The 25,206-nt window shown below is 38.8% G+C and overlaps 3 protein-coding genes and 1 pseudogene across 5 annotated transcripts in view; 3 read left to right on the forward strand and 1 right to left on the reverse strand.

Moving 5' to 3' along the window:
* Positions 1 to 4,435, forward strand: LOC148735336 (uncharacterized). The gene is made up of 3 exons (XM_088753476.1): positions 1 to 998; positions 1,124 to 1,206; positions 1,323 to 4,435. Exons 1-3 carry the CDS (start codon positions 508 to 510, stop codon positions 2,525 to 2,527), a joined length of 1,779 nt encoding a protein of 592 aa, XP_088609602.1. The 5' UTR covers positions 1 to 507; the 3' UTR covers positions 2,528 to 4,435.
* The window catches only part of LOC148735335 (splicing factor 3A subunit 1-like), a 29,251-nt pseudogene extending 6,627 nt beyond the window's left edge, over positions 1 to 22,624 (forward strand). The window contains exons 5-20 of the transcript XR_015998782.1: positions 7,634 to 7,746; positions 8,181 to 8,259; positions 8,570 to 8,650; positions 8,758 to 8,820; positions 9,241 to 9,331; positions 14,311 to 14,382; positions 15,028 to 15,104; positions 15,202 to 15,343; positions 15,595 to 15,888; positions 16,438 to 16,672; positions 17,616 to 17,830; positions 18,469 to 18,759; positions 18,867 to 18,874; positions 19,004 to 19,075; positions 20,385 to 20,629; positions 21,109 to 22,624. The product of XR_015998782.1 is annotated as a splicing factor 3A subunit 1-like (transcript). The remainder of the gene's footprint in view (positions 1 to 7,633; positions 7,747 to 8,180; positions 8,260 to 8,569; positions 8,651 to 8,757; positions 8,821 to 9,240; positions 9,332 to 14,310; positions 14,383 to 15,027; positions 15,105 to 15,201; positions 15,344 to 15,594; positions 15,889 to 16,437; positions 16,673 to 17,615; positions 17,831 to 18,468; positions 18,760 to 18,866; positions 18,875 to 19,003; positions 19,076 to 20,384; positions 20,630 to 21,108) is intronic.
* Positions 2,520 to 7,372, reverse strand: LOC111327585 (uncharacterized). 2 transcript variants are annotated; one of them, XM_088753475.1, is made up of 7 exons: positions 5,847 to 7,372; positions 5,392 to 5,728; positions 5,036 to 5,302; positions 4,888 to 4,963; positions 4,468 to 4,690; positions 4,258 to 4,386; positions 2,520 to 3,911 (listed from the first exon to the last, which is right to left on the reverse strand). In XM_088753475.1, exons 1-7 carry the CDS (start codon positions 7,229 to 7,231, stop codon positions 3,173 to 3,175), a joined length of 3,156 nt encoding a protein of 1,051 aa, XP_088609601.1. In that variant the 5' UTR covers positions 7,232 to 7,372; the 3' UTR covers positions 2,520 to 3,172. The 2 variants fall into 2 exon arrangements, with proteins under 2 accessions (XP_088609601.1, XP_088609600.1); XM_088753474.1 differs by having other exon boundaries at positions 4,762 to 4,963.
* LOC148735337 (uncharacterized) lies at positions 22,068 to 25,086 on the forward strand. Its single transcript, XM_088752940.1, has 6 exons — positions 22,068 to 22,136; positions 22,637 to 22,645; positions 22,730 to 22,816; positions 23,217 to 23,294; positions 23,385 to 23,479; positions 24,033 to 25,086. Exons 1-6 carry the CDS (start codon positions 22,068 to 22,070, stop codon positions 24,373 to 24,375), a joined length of 681 nt encoding a protein of 226 aa, XP_088609066.1. The 3' UTR covers positions 24,376 to 25,086.
* Positions 25,087 to 25,206: the final 120 nt, after the last annotated feature.

Genomic DNA, 25,206 nt, shown 5'->3' on the forward strand with positions numbered 1-25,206 from the left:
TTTTTAAAGGATCTTTATGATCCGTATTGACTCTTTCACTTCTGAGATCTGAGAGCAAATTCTCCAAATGAAAGCTACATAGTGTAGATCTGTTGTGGATTAATCTTGAGAATTCATTGTTACAGCCTACTGTGTTAGTCACTTGTACAGTAAGTGGACAGTCTTGGAGTGAAACTTAATACTCAATTCTCCAAAGTTTCAATTACAAAGTTTTGAGGCTCAAGTTGTTGATTTGTAGATAAAGTTGTGTCAACTAAATCTTTCCAGCCTCCAGATGACCATAGCCTGCGAAGCAAGCCCTGGGGGAGAGGAGGGGGGATTGGGAAGCAAGCCCTGGAGGAGAGAAGGGGAATTGGGGCGAGGGGAGAAAGAGGGCTTGCCGCAGACCCCCACTAACCAAGGAAATTTCCGATCTCGTATGGACGAAAAATTCCCATTGGCTGGGAGCAACACGTTGTCAATCAACCCTCAAAGTAAACAGTCGTCAGGGTGACTACCTTTCAGAAAATGGCGGACGATTGTGATTTCGACATCAAGCTTAAATATGTTTTAAAAGAGTGCCTAAACGACAAAATTACTTTAAAAGAAGAGCAGCGCCAAGCATTGGAACAGTTATTCGTTAAAAGGAGGGATCTTGTGGCAGTTTTGCCGACTGGTTTTGGAAAGAGTCTTATTTTTCAACTGTTGGTTTTACTTGCTCGATGTGACCAGAACCTTGACGAACATCGGCCGTTAGTAATCGTAATTACTCCTTTAGTGAGTATTATTAAGGATCAGATTCTTGAAATAGAATCTTTTGGTCTCACTGGATGTAATCTCGTCGATGCACTCGACAATTTCGAAAAGCTATCACTTGTAGATGTTGTTTATGCATCTGCCGAAAGCTCGCTGGACAAAAAGTTCACAAACTTTTTAAAACAAGACAAGGGATTTATTGCAAGAACTATTGCAGTTATCGTCGATGAATCGCACACTATAGAAACCTGGACGGGATTGAGGTAGGTAAAGTTGAATTGCCGATATTTGCGTCGCCAAAAAAAGCCGTGAAAACAAGCTTATAGTTTGGCAGTTGGTTTTGCACTTTCCTTCTTTCTTTAAGACTGATTTGCCGTATTTTTTTCAGAAAGGACAAGAATAGTGAAATGACTACAGCGTTCCGTTCCGCCTATGGCGAACTGTCTTCTTTGAGATCGTTCTTTGGGCTAGGTTTGTGCCTTCGTTTTCCTCATACTGAATAACTTAGATAACTGAAAATATCCATTCGTACTGTTTTTATGTACAAGATTTTAAAAAAGGAACAAGTGTTATTTTTTTTTTTATAGAAATCCCCATTGCAGCTTTGACAGGCACAGCTGATGACGACACAAAAAATATCATCTGTTCATCACTGGCAATGAAAGACCCCCTGATTATATCTATCAGTCCCAATCGCACAAATGTAAGATTTCATGTCTTCCACCAAAAAAAGGATGATGCCTTTTCAAGGCTTGATTGGCTGATAGAAGAACTGATGTTAAAGAATGTTGCAACAGATAAAAGCATCATATTTTGCAACACCATGAATGATATAGCACGAGTTGTCAATTACCTGCTCATGAAACTTGGTGGAAAGGCCTATTTCCCAACCAGCTCATGCCAAGGGAAAAATTGTTTGATTGGAATTTTCCATTCCAATACCTGGTCACACCAGAAGGAGCAGATAATGGAGTCACTGAAGGGAGATGGTAGAATCAGAGTGGTAGTAGCATCATCTGCCCTAAGTATGGGGGTTAACTTTCCTGATGTCAGGTATGTTATTAATTGGGGCCCGGCCAGGAACTTGCTAGACCAACTCCAGGAAGCTGGTCGAGCTGGACGTGATGGAATACAGAGCCATAACATCATTATTTATCATGGGCAACAACTTATCCACTGCAGCAAGGATGTTAAAGAGTTTGTCAGAGCTGAAAATTGTCACCGTATATTGGCATACACACTTTTTGATCCAAGTATTAAATCGCTTGAGCCTGGTCATATATGCTGCTCACACTGTGCTACATCATGTAAATGCGAGGGTGAATCATGTAATTATTCACCCATTTACACAACAGTGGTAGAGAACACTACTCCCCCACCTTTTCTGACAAGGTCAGTCTGTGAAGATGACAAAAAGGATCTGCGTTCAAGCCTGGAAGAGTTACGATGTGAAATGTCAGCAAGCAAGTCGTTGTTTGATCCTATCATAGCACATGGTTTTTCTGAAGAGCTCACTGATGATGTTGTGGAATCTTGTGCTTTGCTATTCACTGTAGATGACATTTGGAATAAATGTGCAGTGTACTCTGTGGGTCATGCTGTTGCAATCCTCGAAATCATCCAAGAAATATTTCTCGATATTCCCAATTTTGATGAGACAATGGCTATGTTAAAGCATGAACACTTCTTGACATTTGACACCCTCGATTTTGATGTGTTACAAGAATTTGATGATGTTGGTGATTCAAGTGGTGATGAATGGTCAGATAATGAACCAATTGAGGAAATATAGACTGAGCTTTTATTTGGTAGGTCTTAGTTCATTTAGCAGGTATTTCCACTATCTGATATGATTACCATGTCATGAAAGGTGCCATGCTAAGGTTGGTGAAATATGGCTACAAAACCTAACTATTTACCTTAAAAAAAAACTAAAATATTTTGCTGAAGGGGCCAACAAAACCAGGTGCTGCGAATACCTGAGGGTGTGTTAAAACAATTTCTTAGAATGCTCACCAAACAACAATAATACTTCAGAATATCCAATAATTCCAATTGATATTTTGAACAATTCAAATATGTTCTCTGGGGTATTTTTGTTTTTTTCAGTCAGCATTCTGAGAAAATATTATATCACTCATTCACCACAATATACCCTCTTTAAATTTTTTTTGAAATGGTTATATTCCAATTTTAAAACTTTCGTATGAATCATTTATTGATCATATTATGTCCAGACATCTTTTAGCTACAAATGTGACAGTTTGATAAACATCTATGTAAATATTGTGAATATGTTTGATATCTAATACCCATAGTTAATGTAAATATTATTTGAATGTTTATTTGAATGTTTTTCTCTGACATATCATAATGATCGAGTCTCATAACACCAGGTAATATCCATCTAAAATATAAATGTGCATATGTGCAAAATTCATTCCAAAGTGCATGCGGTTTTCCATGATTTCAAATGTTCTTTCATCCAACAATGAAGGTCTCTAAAGTCCAAGCCCTTGACTAAATTTGAACTCATTTGTGGGAAGGAGGGGTGACCTTCCCTTCCAGGTGTATATGTGAAGGCCTTTATTTGTAATAGATCATCCAGAATCTGAGAAACAGCTTCACTCTTCATTGCTTCTGACCTATAAGAACTTCTCTTCTTCAATGAACAATCACTGTCAACATTTCTAATGATAGTTTCAACCGCATCAAGTGTTCCAGCCAGCCGGGCTGCATTTGTTTCATCAAGATTTGGTCCAAGAGCACGCCACATCTTCTTCAGTAGACAATTCTGGTGCTCTTTCTTTAAATCAAGGGAAATGTTGCAGCCTTTTCCACCATTGTTGTTATAAAATCGGTTCCATTTGAGTCGCTCAGCCTCAAATTTTGGGAGCAAGGCATTTAATTTTACCAAGAAAAGGAGAACAACATAGGAATATTTGTAGTGATTGTGTAATTTATAGAGTAAAAGTGCAACTCTGTAAATGTCACATAAACGCTGGCCATCTCCTTCCTTCACTGCATCTTCGAATGCCATTATTAACAGACCAAAGGCCAGTCTACTTTGATGATAATTGTATAAGTAGTCTTCCTTTGGCTTTTCTTTAGTGTCAGCAATTGAACTTGAACTTGCAAATGAATATGAAGACCCAGGATGAAACTGTTTCTCATGCCTATAAATAATAATCACTGGTTTTGAATGCTTTTCTAAGGAATACTATTAACCAATTATGGTATAAAATGTGGAATGAAAATTACAATTTTTTAATCAAACTTTCTTAACATTTGAAGAACCCATATCAGTGTTAGCACTCAGTTAAGCATGGCAGGAAAATACCAAACGAACTTTAATAATTTGGTTACTCAATATAGCACTTAGCATAAAGTGGTGAAATATATATCCTGCAAAGCAATAAAGTAGGCAAACCCATTGAATATTAAACAAACCTGTGATATGTTAAATGCTACAAAGTATTGCACAAGTTTTTGAAAAACACTCATTGTTTCAATCATACTGACCTATTTCTAGTTGATTTGGTTTTAAAGCACAAGCCACAGTTACTTCGGCAAATATAGTAGCCAAATTCATCTCTTTCATCACCTTCAAATGGGGGCAATAGATGAAGGTTGTGTTTTTCAAGCTCATGCCTGTGAATATTAATAAAATTAGAAAAAAAATAAATTTTGTTTATTTAGATTTTGTCTATTTACTACTCTTTCATGATTTACCTAACTCTTCTTGAATGGTATGTGAATGTTGCCATGCAGCCTTGAAATCGACATGCAAACCCCTCATTCGTACTTCTTTCAAGTTCAGTCGTCTTGTTCACAAGTACATTGACACCAGCTGCCAATACAAACTTCATGACATAATCTTTACATACTTGAAGTAGCCATTCCATCTTAGTTTGTCTTGAACAATGTGGCTCAGGAAAGTTTAAAGTTGGTTTATCTGCAAGTACAACAAATAAACACCTAGGTGTGATAATTAAAATTCTGTAACAAAAATGTTGACATGCTTACCATCAATGCTGGACATTTCACAAAATGTCATGAAAGAGGCACAGATGTGTGCTTCAAGTTCCCTTGAGTGGAATTCTTTGTATTCATTATAATGATTGTGGACTCCTTTGGCAGCATTAGTTTTACCTGTTCTGACCATGCTGGCCTTGGAAGTTCCAATCTCAGCAACAGAATTATCATCCACGAACAAGTCACATAGAATCTAGAAGTAATCATTAATATTAATTGTTTGACATTTGAAAGAAACATACAAAAATTGATTATAATTTTATACCTTATATAGAGTTACTTTAGCGTGCCAGTCTGCATGTTCTGGAAGAAGATTGGAGAATTTATCATATTTTGAATCAGCAACTTGGTATGTCCATTTTACATTACGAGAGCGTTCCTCAAATAGTTGATCACCATGAATTGGCACCTTTGTCAAAACATCCTTCTTATCAACTACACTTGTTGGGACATATTTGTCTTGGTAATTCTTTAAAATCTGTGCCATGTCTCCTGCAACATTTGGGTTGTGGAACTCCATTGAGAGTGAACACTAAAATGAACAACAAATAATTAGTATTTAATAGTAGCAGGTGTTGATTTTTGTACTTGTTGCCATCAGTTAAAAGACTGCCCACTTACCAATTCTGATTTCATTGACATTTCTTTCGAGTATTTGTGAGGTATATGGTAAATCACAGATGATTTGTACTGATTAAAGGCAGGAATGTACTTGGTAATCACTCTACTGACAAGAACTGCCCACTGTTGTACCAAGTGGTCTTGAACACATTGGTTAGGTAATAACTCAATGAGGTTTAGGTCATCAACTGATTTCTGTGGTAACTCGCTTTCCAACCCCAATTCAATAGCCTGTTCTTTCAAGGCAAACTGGTGCGTCCAATGCACTGAACGATTGTGGCATGACTTAGTTTGCACACGAGCCTGGATGTTGTGGTCTATATTGTCTGCAACAATCCTGCAAAAATAGATAAATTTTAAAACTTAGCAATCAAAGACAAGCTTTTCCAATTGGAAGATAAGTCCTTGTACACAATGATACCCTGATACCAGTAATCTATCAAATTTAAACTTACTTGTAAAATGGCAATCTTTCAGCTTTCATTTTTTCAATAGCAAGTGTTATATCATCTTCTGTGACAGACAAATCAACCTTTTTCCCAACCACAGTTTCCAAAACATGTACCATTGCTTTATAGATAGATGGAGTGTAATAATGGTAGGAGACCAGATTATCTTCGTTTACATTCAGTGGAAGCTCAAGAACCATATCATCCTCACCAAATGAAGCCATTTGCTTTTTGTTTACCTCCTCCAACAATGCTACAATTGATCTGTTCTCTTCGATCTGCCTTTTCCAGAGTTGAACTTTATAGTCAAAGTTCTCATTGATTTTCTTATGCAATGCTATAGTGCTTGCTGATGACATACATATACCAAGATTGTTTAATCTTGTAAAATTCTCATAACTCACACCACTGTTATACAAAATGAGAGACACCCTGTATGCAAGTGCAGACATGGTAGGATTACTACATCTAAGGAGGGTAGAGGCAGCTAATGCCAATGCATTGGATTTTCTTGTGTTCTTTTCCCCATCAGACAAACCACATACAGCACTGAAAATCATATGAAGTATAGGACAATATTCCGAAAGCTCTTGGCATAGTGTCGAGTTTGAAAAAACAGTTAAATGTTCTGGGTCTGAACTCTTTAAGCAGTTGTCTGTTTTAGAGTACTCTCTCACTTCCTTCGTGATTTCTTTCTCTATTGCATCGAGAAGTTCTGCCCTCAAGAATCGATGTCGAAGAAGAATATTTGTGGCAGCCATCCACTTGTTCAAGCTCAGGGCCTTGATAAGCATAGCGTCTTCATTCTCGAACTTGCCATTAACCACAACATTACCACTTTTGTAGGCAATACACAGTTTAATAGCAAAGCCGATGGATGTTGGATCCAAATCTTCAATGTTTAAATTTGTATCCATCGTTGAAGTTGAGGGTTGTCCTTTCGTCGGCGAGTCAAACAACGCTTTCCTGCTGGATGTAGGTTTTGCATGCGCCGGGGAGCGGAGACGCAAGCTTTTTCTACACGGACTTTTTCCTGTCGGTGTTGAGAACTTTCGTTTCGACGAATCCGGACATTGAGAAGCGGCCTTATTCAACAGTTCATAAAACTGACAAAAACTGTTAGCTTTTCTTGCACAAGGGAGGCATATAATTTGAGACATGTGCGACTTATTTTCGAAGTGAAAACCGACCGTTCGAAGGCGATCGGCGAAGACACACTGGAATTCTTCCCTTTGACTCTCATGAAATATATTTACAAAACTCTTGAAGCCACTTCCAAATTTTAATCTTAAATTTACTCCACAAATCCGGCAAACTACGTCTTCTGGATTAACTTTTAGCTTTCTCCCTCTCTTTGATTTTGATACCAGATTCTCCTTGTCGTCCGACATTTCTCACTCGCGTGGAGCAAGTTTTGGTTGTTGTTTTGACAGTTTGCATGGTTCACTGAACTCTCGTTAACGGGGCGTTCTTATTGGTTAATTTTAATAGGCGCTGATTAACAGATGCAAGACGATATGAAAATGAAAATAGTGGGCATTTCGTTGGTTAGTGGGGGTCTGCGGCAAGCCCTCCCTCTCCCCTCGCCCCAATTCCCCTCCTCTCCTCCAGGGCTTGCTTCCCAATCCCCCCTCCTCTTCCCCAGGGCTTGCTTCGCAGGCTAGATGACCAAAATGGTTGCAGCCTGGTAAAACGTTAGATGGTTATATCCATTGTCAATTTTGAAGCATGCTCAAGGAATACATCACTGTTCACATTGACCTCATTTGAACTCTGTTTGTGTTTGGTTTCAGCCAAAACCATTGATGCAGATACCAGTGGCAATTTCAGAGCCACCTGTATCCAAAGAACCTCCCCCTGAGTTTGAATTTATGGCTGATCCACCTTCCATATCTGCATTAGATCTGTGAGTAATAAAATACCTTCATATATGCTTTTCTTTTATTTTCAGAATTCTCTGGGGTAAAATCAGTAACCTTGGGTATATTTTACCATAAATTGTTATTTACATGTATTGGTAAAGTTGAATTAAACTATAATCTGTTTATACTGAAAACCTGATGGCATGTTAAATATTTCTGTTCAGTTTGTATTGATGCAAGATACATATGCTTGTAGCCTAGCCTTCTGAAATGTTCTCCTTAAGGTACTGTTACAGTATTGGAAATTATTGAATTCTATGATAATATCAACCTGGGAATACTTTTTGATTCAACGCCATATTCTAAAAGCAAAAATGAGGAAAAACACAGGAAGACAGTGTAGAGAATTGATATAGAATGATGTAGGTCTTTCATGGTAATTTCAAGTCATCATTTTTTATCCCTTTTAAACACACAGGAATATTGTAAAACTAACTGCTCAGTTTGTGGCAAGGATTGGGTGTCATTTCCTAACCAATCTCATGAACCGAGAGCAAGTATGTTTGCCATAAGACACTTTACTATCATGAGACAATTCAGATGTATATGCACTAGCTAAAATTGTTATATTTTTTATTTAGTAGAGTGTAAGTGAATTATAGTTGATCAATCGAGACCAATCAGCAGATCCATAGGGAAAAGGCTGGTGTAAACCAGTGATCAGTATAAATACACTGTGAATGATAATAAGAGAATCACCTCTCTTACTAGAATGAAAAATAATGATATATCTAACAGTTGTACATGCAGATTGCTTTTTGAAACAGCCATTGTGACTTGCAATCACAATCATCATTTTTATTACAGAGAAACTATCAGTTTGACTTCTTACGGCCACAGCACAGTTTGTTCAACTACTTCACCAAGCTTGTGGAACAGTATACGAAGGTGAGACTTGTTTAGAGATGTTTTGTTTCAAACTATTTTCGCACAAACACACTCATGTACTGCAGTAGGTGTTGTAACCAGGTTCAATAAATCTTTCATCTCATCAGGTCTTAATTCCCCCAAGTGATATCAAAGAGAAGTTGCAAAAGGATGCCTACAAACCCAAAGATGTATCACAAAAGTCTTCTACACTTAAATAGAGTTAGTATCAATTTTTTAACAATGATTTGTTGCTAAGTGAATTGTAATCCTCTTTCATTTGGGAAAATTAGTAGTCAGCATATTAATCTTCCACCCAGAAATATGTAGTTCAAATGTCTGAAAGTTAACTTTCTTCCATATTGTACTTTTTGGGGGGGGGAGGGGGGTGGGTATATTTTTACGATACACTACATTTCTATGTACCACATAAAAACCGGAAAGGAGACAGGCTCCCCTCATATAAAATCAGTTATATTCACTAGCATATTCAATACATCAGTGGGCTGTCTTGGTGTAATTAATAGAAAACTGTCAGTCTGTCTGTGGACAAGGTTTTTTTGTATTTCAGTTATCAGTCAGAGTAGCTGACATACTTTGCATCTTCTTAGATTCTGGATCGTGCCATGTATCGTGTGGAGTGGATTAAGCAGCAAGAGAGAGAAAAAAAGAAATTGGAGGATGAAAAAGAAAAAGAAAGAGGTTGGCATCTTTGTGATATACAATAGCAGTATATTTTAGAAAGCACCATGAAACTCAAAATCTTTGAAAATTTGGAAATGACAGGAATAGCTTGTTATACGGAAACATTTTTGTAAACTTTTGCAAGAATGATACAATGAATATATGAAGTTCATATATTTTGAACTGCCGTTATAGATACGTATAAAGCATGATCCTCGCAGTAGAGAGCGCTATTTATGCAATAGCAAAAATCAGACCTGAAAAAAATCAGGCCTGTACGGGATTCGAACCACTGACCTCTGCGATACTAGTGCAGCGCCCTATTTTAGAGCTCTGCACTAGTATTGCAGAGGTCAGTGGTTCGAATCCTGTACAGGCCTGATTTTTTTTCAGGTCTGATTTTCGCTATTGCATAAATAGCGCTCTCTACTGCGAGGATCATGCATCATACGTTTTGCAAGATTGATCACAATTCTGATGCACCTTGAAAGTTGCAGGTCAGTGCAAGTCACTCATATTATGTGACTCTTTGAAAGATATATTTGTGTACATGTGCATGTGCATGTCGTTTGAAGGACAGACAGCCAAGAGGGTGTGGTTCTCTTTGAGCATTTGGTTTCTGTTCTAGATCCAACTGTGGTAATGAAGTTCTTTTTTCAAAGAATTTTACATTTTTGTTGCATTTTTATGCGAAGTACTTGTAATTTGTTCTGAGTGTGGTAGTTATTAAGAGCCCATGACTGTAAATATCGAGAATCGCTGGCCAAGCTGAAAAATCGAAAATTCTGATAATTTTCCTGGAAAATCCTTTTAGGGAGATCTATTAGAAAAAAATATTTTGAAGTCTGAAAAATCAAATGTTTCCGAGAAAATGGGGAAAAACGAAAATTCGGGTTTTTACCTGTAATTAATTATGCAAAAAATACATTAAAATTGAGAAACTTTAGTGTGCTAGTACTGAAGGGGATGTTTTTACTTGAAAACATAATTCATTTGATTTTTATTTATGGCACTTTTAGGAGCTTTGGTTTAATTTTAAAAATTACAAGATTTTTTAACAATGTACTCTCAAACACTTGTTGCAAAAAGCGAAAATTCGAGCAACTTCAAGCCTTCAGAACGCGTCTTGGTATGCGAGAAATCATGTCAAAATGCATGCTGGCACAAAGTTTGGTCCTTATACTAACATAATATGAAATAAAAAATTTGGGTAATTCAAAAAATTGCGGGCAAAATGCAAGAGTTTACGACGCAATGTAGCCAATGTAGGTCTGATTTTCACTATTGCTCAAATAGTGCTTTACTGCGAAGGATCGTTCTCATATACGTCTCATAACCGCAGTTCACACATATGTTTTCATATGTTTGTTGTTGTTTGATTTATCATCCACGGGTTTATATCGAATTAATTTGATGGCCTGCTCCCAGTTGGCTTGTTAGCTCAATTGGTAGAGCGCTGCACTAGTATCGCAGAGGTCAGTGGTTCGAATCCCGTACAGGCCTGAAATTTTTTTCAGGTCTGATTTTCACTATTGCTCAAATAGTGCTTTACTGCGAAGGATCGTTCTCATATAAGAAGACTGTTATTGTTGACTCGCTATTTCAACAGCACTACTGACCTACACCTAACTATAGATAAGGGCCGCTGTATATTTCACTATTTTTGTTGACTAGGTGTTTATTATCATCATTATTCTTAGTTGAATAGCTACGTTTTCTGCAACTGCGATAATATTTCTTTTGAAATATCTTGCATATCTTGAAAAATGTTGTGCGAGTAAACAAAGTCACGCAACACCGCAAGCTTCTGCTGTGTAGTTTTTCACCTAAGATAACAGCCCAACTATTTTTCTATGCTATTTACTCTTATCTTTTTCGGAAAAAGGGCCACACTTCTGTCACAAAAATTGATAAAAAGGAGTTATGTCACGGTAACAGTTATACCGTGTTGCAGTCTGGACGATAATTCTCTATGATGTAATCACGGTCTTTTTCTTTAAGGTAAACTCGTGCGAGGTTTTTCACAGAGCTTAAAAAGAAAACGATGTCATTCTGTAGCTTTGCTTCTCTTCTTGGGGGGGGGGGGAGGGCTTGTGGTGCAATTTCTGGGATTCGTGTAGTGACTAGTGTTAGACAGTCTCGGGGAACGCGAAACTGTTCCCTCACGCAAAAGAAAATTAATGACATCAGTTTACTGAACAACTTCAGATTTTATCCTGGTGGAATGAGGGTGTGACAGACATTTGATAAAGACCCCAGCAAATGCATCTCTTTGGAAGGAACAAATGGTAAAGTTTACGTTATATTCTCTTTCCAGTTTCTAGCTATAATGTAGCATGATCTCTCTTTAGTTTTGAGACTGAAAAATTCAGCGAGGGAAAGCTTGAAATCAAGATCACTTGAAAACATCAAACCTGGCGCCAGTTTTTGTTATAAAAATTTATGTCAAGTTTTTTTATTTCGAACGCTATACTGGAAAAAAGAAACTTTTACTTCATTTAGGTAGCAGTGCACAAGCTGCACCTAATGCTATTTTCGCAGTGGGAAACGTACCAAATCTCGCTCTGGACAATTTCTAGGTGTGTTTGATTTTGTCCTTAATCATCTTTCATGTTATTATTTTCAACAGAACACCATTACCAAAATATTCCCTCGGCGAATTTAAAGAGATCGCCCCAAGGAGAAAACTTAAAGAGCCTACTAAATGAAGCCTACTGGCCGTGAAGCGAAAGGCGATGTTCAAGTGTTTCCATGTCCAAAAGAGGGCGACACGCGTAGTTTCCAAAGGCATTCTTCTCTGGAAAAGCATCTCGCGTTCGGAACATGCACAAAGACGGTTGAAAGGGAGACATTTCTTGATAAAGCGAAAGTTAAATATGCCGCAAGGCTCGCCAGGGGAAGGTTCAAGTTCCGTGCCAACTATTCCTCAACCTCCTGAAACCTGTCCTCGTAGGACTGAAGGCTTCGCTTTCAAACAAGTTAAGAAAGCTTACCGGTTTAACGAAAAGCAACGAGAACATCTGACTGCTAGATTTACCATCAAACAAGAAAGTGGCAAAAAGTTCGAGGCGGAAATGGTTGCAACAGAAATGAGAAGAGCAAAGGGTTCGAAAGTGAAGCGCTTGTTCAGTCTCTCCGAGTTTTTGGCGACTCAAAAAGTAGTTTAATTTTTTCCAGAATGGCACCAAAAGTGAAACAGCAGACAGCCATCTGCGCACAAGCTGTAACTGGGGAAGATCTGGTTGCTATGAAAGAAGAGTTTAATTTGTCAAATGCTAAGGAGTCTATTTTTGAGCAGTTACATTAAAATGTAACCTGGGGTTGATCAGAGAAAAAAGACATCTTACATCGCTCTGCTCGAAGACCTTGTTAAATGCTGCTCATGCAGTGCAGTTTAACAGGCAAATGGCAGAAGGCTGCATCAAAAAAATCGAGTTTTATATGAACGTTGATATAAAATGGGGGCCATGGAGCATATTTTAGATCGGAGGAGCTATTTTAGTTCACGCGTAGTGTGAGCTCATTGACACCAACTTATCAATGAGGGTCCTGGGGCCTCCCCTCCCAGGAGAGCCTCCTTTTGTCTGTTTCTTAGTACGCCTTTCTTGGTTCAGAAAGACTGCTAGATAAGGTGTCCTGGGATATGCTACCCCCGCAATTTTTGAAATCTAGAGCTTCTGAAATCACCGGAAAAGTGGTTCAGTCCTAGGAAAAATATGTCAATTTTTTTAATTACAAAGATTAAAATAAATAATAATGATAATAATAAATTGTTCTTGGTGGGGCTCCAGCCCACTCAACCCCATAGCTCCGCGGTCCCCGCGTTAAAGGCGCAAACCGGAAATGAAAAGGTCCCCTTCGAACCGCACTTGGCAGTCAGCCTGAAGTCAAACAGGATAAGGCCGGCGAGATGTTGTTCGATAAAGACTCATTAAAGAGTTTATACAAATGATTTAAAACGAGATATATAGGAGTGGATGCTTTAGAATGGAGTTTTGACGAAATAAAGGATCGTGTCCGCTTTACTCGGCAACTTCACCTTTGATCCAACGTGACAATTGTCACGCAATTGAAACATTTTGCTTTTCCTCAAGACAGTATCGAGACAAAAAACAAAAACCTCATTGGCTTGAAAAGAATCAAACGCTATTAAATACTGGTCATTATTCTTGTACATTTTATGTTGAAGCCGTCAAAAGAGCCCTTCCTACACCAGAACCGTTAGGCGGTACGATTTCTACAAATGATTTGCATCATGCAAATTCGTGACCTCTGGCCACAGTGTGTCGCAAAGCTTTATGTTTTGCCGGCATGTTTCTGAATTACCCAAATTTTTTATTACAAATTATTTTAGTATAAGGACCAAACTTTGTGCCAGCATGTAGTTTGACATGATGCCACACATACCGAGACACGTTTTGAAGGTTTGAAGCTGGTCGATTTTTCGCTTTTTGCAACAAGCATTTGACAGCACTTAGTTGAAAGATCATGTAAATTTTAAAATTAAACCAGAGCTCCTTAAAATGCCACATATAAAAGTCACATTAATTATAATTTGAAGTAAAAACACTCCCGATTTCTTACGAAGCATCCTCAGTACTAGCACGCTAAAGTTGCTCAATTTTACTGCATTTTTTGCATAACTAATAAGATAAAAACCCGAATTTTCGTTTTTTTCCATTTCCTCGGACACATTTTGTTTTTCAAACTTTGAAATATTTTTTTTGAATACATCTCGCTAAAGGAGTTTTCCAGGCAAATTGTCAGAATTTTCGATTTTTTTAGCCTGGCCAGCAATTCTCGATATTTACAGTCACGGCCTCTTAAAGCCTCTCTTGTTTATGAAATCTTTTCTTACTCTTGGTGAACTGCAGGCCAGGCTAATTACTATGTGTGTGTGTTCCTTAAAATATCTCCGCGGGCTTAAAGTTGATATGCAGTGCTCAATTGTATGGGAATGAACTATTCCTAAACTGATTATTTTCCTTCAAATTTAGTTGCATTTGCATCAGTGGACAGGCATGACTTTGTTGTGGTGGAAACAGTGGACTTCAGAGACAACGAAACAGGTTGGTTGCTCACTTTACAATTCTACCAGGGTTGAACCCTTTAACCCCCAGAGGTGTCTAACATCCACCACTTCTCCCTGTGGTATTCATACATTATTAAAAACTTGATCATTGGATAATGCAATTCAATACTTTTTGTTGGGTTAGCCATTATGGTATATGAGCCAATATACTCACTTTACAATTCTATGAGGGTTGAACCCTTTAACTCTCAGAAGTGTCAAACATAGAACTTCTCCCTTTGGTATTCATACATTATCCAGTAAACAGGTTGGGAGCCATTACCCCAACTCATCTGTTCGAATTTGTTATCTTGATCTACATGTACAGGTGTACTACCAAATTGTTTTACTAATTTACAGGGAAACATGTGGAAGGGAGATTTAACATTCAGATTTTGAGAGCTATAGTGTTCATGGTTTGATGTAAGAAACACAGGAAGTGAGTGATGTTTTTGAAAAAATGCTGATTTTAGGTTATCAGTAGAGACAGCTACAATTTGCAGTTGTCCTAGTTTCACAGCTGCTGAAGGGGAAAGCTGTCGAAAACCTTCACAGAAAAGCACCATTTACACCTGCAATTAAGCATTACTCTGTCAAAACATTTGTTTCTATTTATTAAGATCCTTGTGTTGTGTTACTTTAGCCAACCTGCCTCCACCAGTAAGTAGAGAACAGCTTGGAGCCAGGATATTGGCGCAGGAGCGCTATGAACAAGTTCAGGTGTGTAGGTTGTGATAAATTTAAATTTGATAGTTGCTTTAATGTTTCATGTTCTTTTCGAGGCCGAAACTGAAGAGTTTATCATTACTGTTTGTAGGATGATGGTCCTAGCCAGATGATATGGAAGTCAACATGGATGTGGAGATGGAAGTCAATGAACCAGAGCCGCCATTGTTACAAGTTCCTCCACGTCCCCCTCCAATGAAGGAGCCAACTGGGGTAAGACAATCCTATCTTAAGTTACTACCTACAGTGCTTGTACCTTTTCATCAACCTACATAGTACCTACACCCTCGTCGGCATCCACTTATGAGAAAGTTCAAATATCAAATTTTGGACGGGGATTGAAACAAGACTTTGTGAAGGAGAATGGGAGAAGAGTTGTTTACATACGAGGTTGTACGCAAAAGCGTTTAGTGTGTTTGTTTTAGTGTTTATGACTCTTTTGCAAAGACCGTGACGGCCATGTTATTTTAATCTTCTTGAAAAGCACAGACATCAATGAGGTACCTCTTCCACCGATCCCCTTGGAGCCCGGCCCCAAACTGCCCCTACCTCCCACGGCCCCTGGATCGAACATCCAAATCCGGAGAAATTATGAATTATGAATTTGCACCCCTGGCACAGACGGACAAGTTCCTGATCTCACCAATCACAGGCGAGCGGGTCCCTGCAGAGAACATGGCTGAGCAAATGAAGATTAGTCTGTTGGATCCACGCTGGAGGGAGCAGAGAGATAGGGTGATGCAGGAGAAGAAAGAGCAGGAACAAGTGTTTGCCGAAGGTAAAAGAATTGCTATTGGTCATTCAGTCTGCCCGGTGTGAATACGCTATGAGGTTAAAACAAGAAAAATAGAAGGGGAGGGGGGAGGGTCGTTTTACTAAAGCTATTTTTGGAAAAGACTATTGACTGGAAGTCTGTTTTCTGAGACGCCTGTGTGAAGGCACTGTGAGGCCATCTCAGATTAATTATTGTGCCTGAAAACAATATGATTACGAAGAGCATAGAGTCGAAAACGAGTTTGGAAAGTAGGTAATCTCAAGATCTCGCGAGATCTCGCGGAGCAGACGTCTCGGTGAAATTCCAAAGCCCAAAACAATTTCAGTAGAGTCGACGTTCGTTTGATCTTTGGCGTCTGGAAGTTTATCAAGCTTGATCCGTCCAAGTTGTTAGCTAGTCTTTTTTTGTTTGTTTCCTTTTTCAACCTCTCCGTCTTCTCTCTTTCTCTGTGTGTTTTATTGACCATGACAAAGCCTAGACAAAGTCTTGCCTAAATTCTGGCCATTTTGAATTTCTTTGGATGCCTAAAGCATACTTCCATTTGTCTGCCAGGTATGTCAATTGGAAGCAGTCTGAAGCAGCTGGCCGAGCGCCGCACCGACATCTTTGTAGCTGGTGACGAAGAAACTGTCATCGGTAAGAAGATCGGGGAAGAAGACATCCGAAAACCAGAGAAGGTCACATGGGATGGTCACACTGCTTCCATGGCGGCCACCTCACGCTTGGCTCAACAAGGCGTGACAATTGAACAACAGATCGAGGCCAATCACAAATCGAAGGGACTCACGTGAGTATGAACTTAGCTCTATGCTCCGTGTTGCGCAAGATTTCCGTCAGCGGACATATAAGTTGTTTCAAGAAGCAACAGTTTGCGAGTGCGAATCAAACCTCGTTTCTGTGTTATCTGCCGAAGCCTTTGGCTTCGGCAGATACCTCAGACCTCAGTTTTGATAATTCATGAAATCTTGCTCAACCTCATCTAATGATTACATATAATAATCCATCGAATATTTTTGCTCGCGTGCGATTGGTCTTTGCGAGACCGAATATTCCTAAGTTAAATCTGGTGAAAAGGTGAGGATATACGTCAAGTGATATTCCCAATTTTCACACCTTACCTCTAACACGATAAAAGCGTTCGTTAGCAAACTTTTAATTCAGGAAGAGACAGTGTTTAGCCATCGTTACAGGAGATTGGACATGTTTGTTTGTTTATGAAAGGCGTACCAGGTAACACTGAAAAATAAACATCCCACTCAGCAAAATGTGGAGTTTTGGTAGACATTTTTCCCGCGCATCGAAAAATATTTGAAAGGATGTTAAACACAGTAGCCTCCAGTTGGCGCGAACATATGGTCATATCTTTGTCCTTGGACATTATCTGTTCCTCTAAGCTCACAGTTTTCTTCTAACTTCGCTCTCAGAAAACTATCCTCATCTCGTAAAAGATAATGTCCGCGGACAAATAATAATAATAATAATAATAATAATAATAATAATAATAATAATAATAATAACAACTTTTATTTAATATCCGAGCTATTGTTAATTTGGTCGGCCAAGAGGACCGTCAAGGAAAAAAACCCTAAGGAACATTTTCAAGTCTGGGTCACAGCTTTAACTAAACGGTTCAGCCATGGTCACATGGATCCTTGCTGATATCGTGTTCTTCGAAGCGACAGTGGCCATACATGTAAGTACTTATTCCTAGTTCTTATGTTGCCCCTCAGGCCCTCAGAAGAACGAGAACGAATCGGACCAAAGGTACCAGAGCAAGATAAACCTCCCGATGCCCCGCTACTACCGACCACAGCTATCCCACCCCCTCCCTCCCTGGGTACGATGACCGCATCACGAGCGCCACCTCCGCCCCCTATGTCCGCGATGATGAATCTACCGCCACCTCCACCCATGCTTCCCCCTGGTGCATCCCCACAGTTTATGGGTAAGCACCATTGATTACTGAAGTAAATTTTAATGAGCAGAGCATCCAAAAAAAGGAACCAAGTCGTCTGTCCAGGGGCGATTTTCCAGAAATGAGATGTTTAGGAATTGCAATCTACGTTTTTCTGGTTTGTTGTTCATGACGCGTGAAAATGTTCGGTATCTACAACTATTTTTGATCCTTTTTTAAATATTTTTAGCGACTGAGCTTTATTTGATCGATCTGGTGAAAGAAAGCCATTACTCGATTCCATTACGCATTTATTAAAACCACCAGTCAGTAATTGACACATTTTCAGTGATACCTCTTTGTGATAGCGTGCTCGCGGACTCGCATTAGCGCTGCTACACTAGAATATCGCACTCGCGAAACCCATGGAAGGTTTAAACCTCCTGCTATCAAGCAAGACGGGCCAACCTGACTCTTCCAGGCTTCACGAGATGTTCTCACAGGAACGCTAATGAAAGCTTGCTCACTATTCTTTCCTTTTCCCTACCTTTGTGAGACTGCTATATGGAAGCACCTCTAGGTGTCTGTCTTGTACAGTGTGCATTGATTTCTTCTTTTTTCCAGCCTTTGTTTTCCGTCTACTCTTAAAGACCTTCCAACAACTTCTTACTTTCATTTTTTATCTTTAGGTATACCGCCCCCGCCACCCCCGGGCGGTCTCCCGCGCATGCCGCCCCCGCCGTTTGTTAATCCCAGTCAGCCTGTTGCACCTCCCCCGCTCAATAAGCGAGATATGGACGGAGATGACGCAGCTGGTAAGAAGTCCAGAACTGAGCCGGCTGAAGCGAATCTTGTTCCTGAGGATCAATTCCTTTCCTCCAACCCTAACCCGGTCACCTTTGGTGTCCAGATCCCTAACATGCCCGATAAGTCCGAGTGGAAATTGGACGGCAGCACAGTTCGTCTTACTTTGCCGTTAAGTGTGGGTCTGGTACCGAGAGAAGTGCATGTCCGCGCGAGAAAGCTGGCAAATTAACTCAGAATAATTCGAAAACTTAGCTTTCATCAAAAGGACTATTTCGGGAAGCAGACCCTGTAAATTTAAACCTCAGCTCTCCCAGTGCTAGCTTCATCTTTTTTTTCCTGACCGCTTTAATTTCTTACACCTTGCTATTTTTCTTTACAATTTTTCAGTGCTATTTTGTTTTGTTTATTTCTCGCTAGATTTCTGTCATCAAGGCTAAACTGCACGAGATTACTGGTATGCCAGCTGGAAAGCAGAAACTACAGCTTGGGGTGAGAGTTTTTTCAATCTCCCTGTATAGCTAGATACAGTGGGAAAACAGTTATTAGTTGAATGATCTTCCTTTATACACGAGCAAGTTTTTTCTTGACTGCATAGATGGAAAATCAAGTTTCTCTTGGGTAAGTTGGCTCGTCTAATACCAGGTTTTCGACGAGGAGACCTTTCAAGAATAAGAAGTGATAACAAGGAAATTTGCTAGAGTAGATAACTCAATAAGGTAACCGTTACCAAGGATATGACAGGGTTTTTAGTGAAATTATGCTGCATCAGGTTTTCCTAGAGTGTTTTTTTAGTAGATTACTTAGCTAATGTGCACGGTGCTCTCGTGGGTCACAGCTTTAAAGTAGATTCAAGCAAAAGTCAAGAAAAATTTCCATCTTGTTTTTTTGTGCGAACTGTTGACCTCTCTTAAAAATCTTCATGGATAAATTACAGTAGAATTATTAAACTCCACGTTCTGACCATATACGCCATGCACGCCCTTACAACTGACAACTGTAACGTGAAAGTCACGAAGTCTCGTGCGACCTCCCAAATAGTTTTAGTAGGCGATAGATTAGCAGGTTTATCTCTTTAAACTGATCCGGTGATGAAGCTTATTCACCGCGTTGACAATCTGCCTACGACTAGACATACATTTATTAACGTCTGCTCAAGTACAAATATTGACTTAAGAGAAAAGAGCAAACACTTGCGTAACAGTTCATGGCCGGGACTAAAAGCGAATTGGTTTAAGATGGCTGCTTTCACTTCCCTTAAACTGTTTTACTCGTTCAATTTCTCATTCAATTCCTTATTCTGAAACTCGTGTCAGAAACAAGTCGCCGAAGAGTTAATTGTTTACTTTTGCTGAGAATGCGGCCGGAAAGATCCACTGTTTTCGCTCGTTTTCTTTTCTTTCTTTTTCTGAGGTCAAGTGCTTACTGAGGCTTTTTTGTTTTTTTTTTGTTTCATTCTTTGTACATTCGTTTTTGTGAAGCACGGGAGAAATTTAAACACGATTTTTTTGTGTTGCATACATCTGACAGGTCGTATCAGCGTTATAATTTAGCAATTTTGACGGGAAAAAGAAGTGTTTGTTAGTCTATCTTTCAATTTTCCTAGTGGCAGAGTAGAATAGAACTAAGGATGAAAGCAGATCAGACAGTTTAAAGCAGCGAGGTTTTTGTCAACCTTTCAATAATTTCCTTCTATTTTCGACCACATCTATCCAAAGTTTTGGCACAGGACGAACTTCAATGTGGCAATTCATCTCTCATTTTCTGTAAATCCTCAAATATGTCTTCCTGCCTCTTTTAGGGAATTTTCATCAAAGATTCCAACTCGTTGGCATATTACGATGTCACTCCAGCCAGTGTAGTGCAACTACAACTCAAAGAACGTGGTGGACGAAAGAAATAAAAGACTTCGCCGTCTCAGAGGCCGAAAAGTTGCCTGATTCGTTCTGTTGTTTTTGTCTTACTGCAACTGTTTATACAAGTGTAGCCCCGTCTCCGTAAGTCAACTCCTCCAGTGAGCGCGCCATGTAGAACCACAAATATCCAGTAAGCTTCCTCCCTACTCTTTATTAAACCTCTCTCCACTTTCTGTACCCTAAAGAGAAACTCCAAGTAGTACTGGGTAGTTATGTTGTTTCCCATTTAGACTAGGTTTACACTAGAGGAAATTGTTCCGGATTCATAATGAATCCGAAACGTTTTAGTACTGGATTGATGTTGTCGTTTACACGAAAGTGGACGAATCCGAAACAAAAACTCCCCGGTTTGGTCGTGTCTCCGGAGATTTTGAATCCGGAATTTAAAGAGGGAACTTTGAATCCGATAACTTTTGAATCCGGAAAGTTTTGTCGTGTAACCGCATAATTTGTGTGGAAGATCGTGATGAGATCCTAAGGAAAGGAAGAGCTGTGGCAACCTTAGTTAGTGCTGTAAAAAGACGTAAAAATAATGTTTTCAGGAGGCTTGTCGGAGAGCTGATTTAATATTTTATTGAGTTTTTCTTAACGCTGTAACTCTGTTTTTAGGTTACTGTGCCTCGAAAAATATGATGTCTCTTAAGTTACCAAGATCAGCTTATTCTGCAAAGGAAATACGACGGTGTTCTGCAATGGATCCATGTGGAGTATCAGTGATTTTCATTATTTCTGCGGTAACCAAGTCTAATCACTTCAATCTTAGGTGTATTTCTTCCGCACCCCGATCATTCCAAATATCCTTTGGAAGGCACTTTTTTCTCTCCCATGTTTCATTCTTTGATTATAACTTCCCCATTTCGTTACCAGAAAAAGAGCAAAGGGGATTTCCCTTCTATCAGCCTATCTTTTATTGGTAAAAGAAAAGAATAGCAAAGACTACGATTGCACTGAAAAATTGACCAATTTAATAATTTCTTTGCTGTACAAAAAATATATTGCAGTTTATATGCCTTTCTAAAAGTATGAAAGAAGTTCAATGAAATATGTCGGATAGTGCTATTGTAGAAAATGTTATTATATTTTCTATTAAACGTCTCAAAGAGAGCTATATGAAATGTTTCTGACCTGTACACATACACGGATTAATCCTTAAGACTTTTCGGTAGCGTTTTACGAAAGTGATATTTTGTAAACAAAGGCTACACTTAACTTTTCTATCACCTTTACACCTAAGAGAAAACACGTTTCAAACCTGTTTTATTAAACATTGTTTAAATTTCTTTTTCGTAGGAGTTTCTGGAACTGATGTTTGTCGTTTTCTGTTACTGATTTTCATTCAGTTAAACCTGGTTTCACTGAACATGTTTTGTGGCTTTAAATGGGACACTGGACAGTTTTTCGGAGGGTCCATGAAAGATTGCTATTTCGGATCTAACCTTTTCTTGCAGAATTTGTGAAAGGTGGCTGTTTCATTCAAAGAAGAAAATTAGGTCGTTCCTGATATTGCACATGTAACTGTCTTTTCAGGAACGCTTCAGTTTGAGTGTGTTTATGGCACATATACAACCATGTGGAGACTCTTATACGAGACATGTAAATGTGAAAATAAAGGTCTTCTTGATTACTTCAATCAAAAGGTAACCTGCCTTTTTATGCCCTCTTGCAAAGTTGGTAAAAACGCTTAAAAAATTTCATTTCTTTTCTCTTTCCTCTTTCCTGGTAATCTGGTTTGTGATTTTTTGCGAACTATTTCTTTGTGGGCGTTGCGTATCTTACCAGTATTGTAATTTATTTCATATCATTGGCTCACTGGTCTTTTTACTTTTTGTTAATATAGGACGACCACACCCCTTCTTATTTACAATCAAGTTGCTGCTGTTATCTTTTTTTGACTGACAGTTAAGCTTCTCGCAGAATCTCTAACTGGTGTTTTTGGAATTTATGGTCCACTCGCACTGCGTAACTAACAAGTAATTAGAAACAAACAAACGAGCAGAACGACTGTATTTCTGCAGTTAATATGATCTTTCACGCGATTTAACTTTACAAAGTAGGAAGAAGATGGTAGGAATAGACTATATCTTAAGATCTTTTCTTTGTTTTATTAAAAGTTGTCACTATGCTGTTTGGTTTTCAGATTAAGGAGGTTAGCATCACAAACTTTCTCGGCATTTCACGAGAGCTTTCTGCTCCAATAGGGCGTTTTCAAAACAACAGAGTTTTTTTTTAGATCTACAACAATCTCGTCCAAGCCGTAAAAACGTTATTAACACCCATCACTTCGAAGAACGCTAATATCACGATTATCTTCTGTCAGGTACAGAAACCTCTCTTTTACACAACGGTTGAATCTTAAAAAGTCAACTCCAATTAAATGGCATTGGAGGTAGATTTTGAGCTTGGCAATGGAATAACACTCTCTAATGAATTAAGCCTTAACTAGGTCCCCATGTGACACTCTCCATAACGTTTCGGACTCTGTGTGTCCCACGCTCCTGATAAGGCGAGTCATTCATCAGAAAACGGAAAATAAGGGTTCTTTCCGATTTATGTTGTGACATTTAGTCAAACTTACCTATATGATAATATTCTTTGGCCGAAATGTTAACTTTTACATGCCCTTCTCACTTATATTTACCCTAAACACACCGTCAGTTTTTTTTTGGGGGGGGGTGTTTTCCCCTTCAGTCATTTTAATTTCCTTTCTTTCAATGCAGGATATTCTCGTGGCTGACGAGCACGCGCCTCCCACATCCACCTCAGACTTCTGTAAGACTAAAAGCTCCTTTAATTTGGTGAGCCAACTGCGTGAAGATGATATCACTGTACTAATTTTTCATTTCAATCAAGGCCAATTACTGATTTCATACATTTTTCTTACACAGGAAGAGCGAATAGATTTGATAACTGCAGTGTGCCATCTCTTTAGGGAAGCTGCGTCACTCGCAGGCTCTAACAACACATGTCATGAACCTCTCAAGTAAGTTGGTAAATAGGATGGAAGTGTGATGGAGAGCCATTGAAAGGTTGAGTAAACACTTAAGCACTTAAGGTAGTTGTGGGGTCGAAATATTTTGTTCGGATCTATGTAAGTGAAAAACTCCTCAAACAAGTCTTTGTCGTTTGTACCCCTCCTATTGCAAGTAATAGTGCACCATTTGCTGAACTCCATGCAAAATAATATGTATCAAACAGGGGCTGACTCAGCAGGAGTACCACATCGGACAGAAGTACCAAGAAATAATGATCCCAACAAAGGCCAAAGGAAAACGAGAACTGATTCTACAAAAATAAAATACCGATATCTATCGCTTTAGAAGTGGTATCAGGACTGGAATAAAGCTCTCCTTCTAATTTTTAAGATTTAGAATGGCAGATACATGTCTCGGAAAGAGGATATACTTTCTTAATCTCGCGCTGTGCCAGAAGACAACTCTTGTGAACAGCATTGAGGTTCCGCTGAGTGAAGCTCCCATCACCTCTAATAACTGTTTTCTTTTTCATTTATTTCCTTTTTCTTTTCATTATCTTAGAGTGGCTGGGGTTTCTGTGTTCTCTGGGTTATTTTCGCAACCTCCCCCCAGAAAAATGATGTTTACGACCGGAGGATTCAACCGATTCATGCAGCATCCGCAACGGCAAGACACAAAACGCCAGTTAGATATCAGTTTAAACGTCAAATCACTTCGATGGCTACCAGCTCTTTCATCGAAAGAAGTTCTTCTCAACCTAACATCTGTCGTAAACACCAAAAATAGTTCTAATATTTTAGACAAGGTACGTCTTGCACTACCAAGTAAATGTTACATTAGCGTATCTGAAGGCAAACTGGTGGCAAAAGATTTGGGCTGTAGAATCATTACTGAGAAGCAATAGAAAACGCTCGGTTTCGTTTATAAATCTTAAATTTATCATTTATTTGATTTTTCTGAATGCAAACTAAGGAACGAGAATAAACTATGCCGTGAAGGACAAGTGTGGAGCGAGAGAGAACACCAAGAATGAGAGTCTTGAGGGAGTAGCTTCGCTTTGACTTGTTTTGATAGAGTGAACCATTACTTTAATGTAAACTACTGATAATGCAATCAAGTTATAAGTTTTACAATCAATCCCGCAGAAATCGAGTTGGGAAGTCAAGTTTTTTCAACCCCTTAAAAAACAAAGCCAAATCTTAAGAATCTTCCCTAACTGAATTGTCTTATTCTGAACTGTCTAAAACTGAACATTATTGAAAGAGCAAAGTCAATAATTAGAATGACGTTCTGTTGTTGTTTAGGCTAAGGTCCCGTCCAGCCACAAAGAAAAATAAACAATGGAAGTAAATGGCTGTACAATTGATGGGGTGAACTTTATCATAATCTTGTTAATCAATAATAATGCAGCAATAGTAATGTCTCGTTCTTCAGTAAATTGGACGGTTCTAAGATCCTTGTCGCCGGTTTCGCGTTCGGCTTGAGTAATGACGACGTTGTATTGAAAATCTGATCAGTACAATGAATACTTCAGGTGGTTTTAATGACTATTAGACTCTGTTTGACGGACTTTAGGATAAACGACTGGTGATTAAAAGTTGCATTTGAAAAACAAGCCTGTGAATCAGCTGGAGTACTTATGTGTACTCATACATTTACACCGTTACTTTTTCCAGTTCCCCACTAAACCAGTGTGCATTCTAATAAATATCAGCTACACCCTCAACGGAAGTCC

The sequence above is a fragment of the Stylophora pistillata genome, chromosome 3, assembly GCF_964205215.1.
Source record: "Stylophora pistillata chromosome 3, jaStyPist1.2, whole genome shotgun sequence".
In the NCBI taxonomy this organism is placed as follows: Eukaryota; Metazoa; Cnidaria; class Anthozoa; order Scleractinia; family Pocilloporidae; genus Stylophora; species Stylophora pistillata.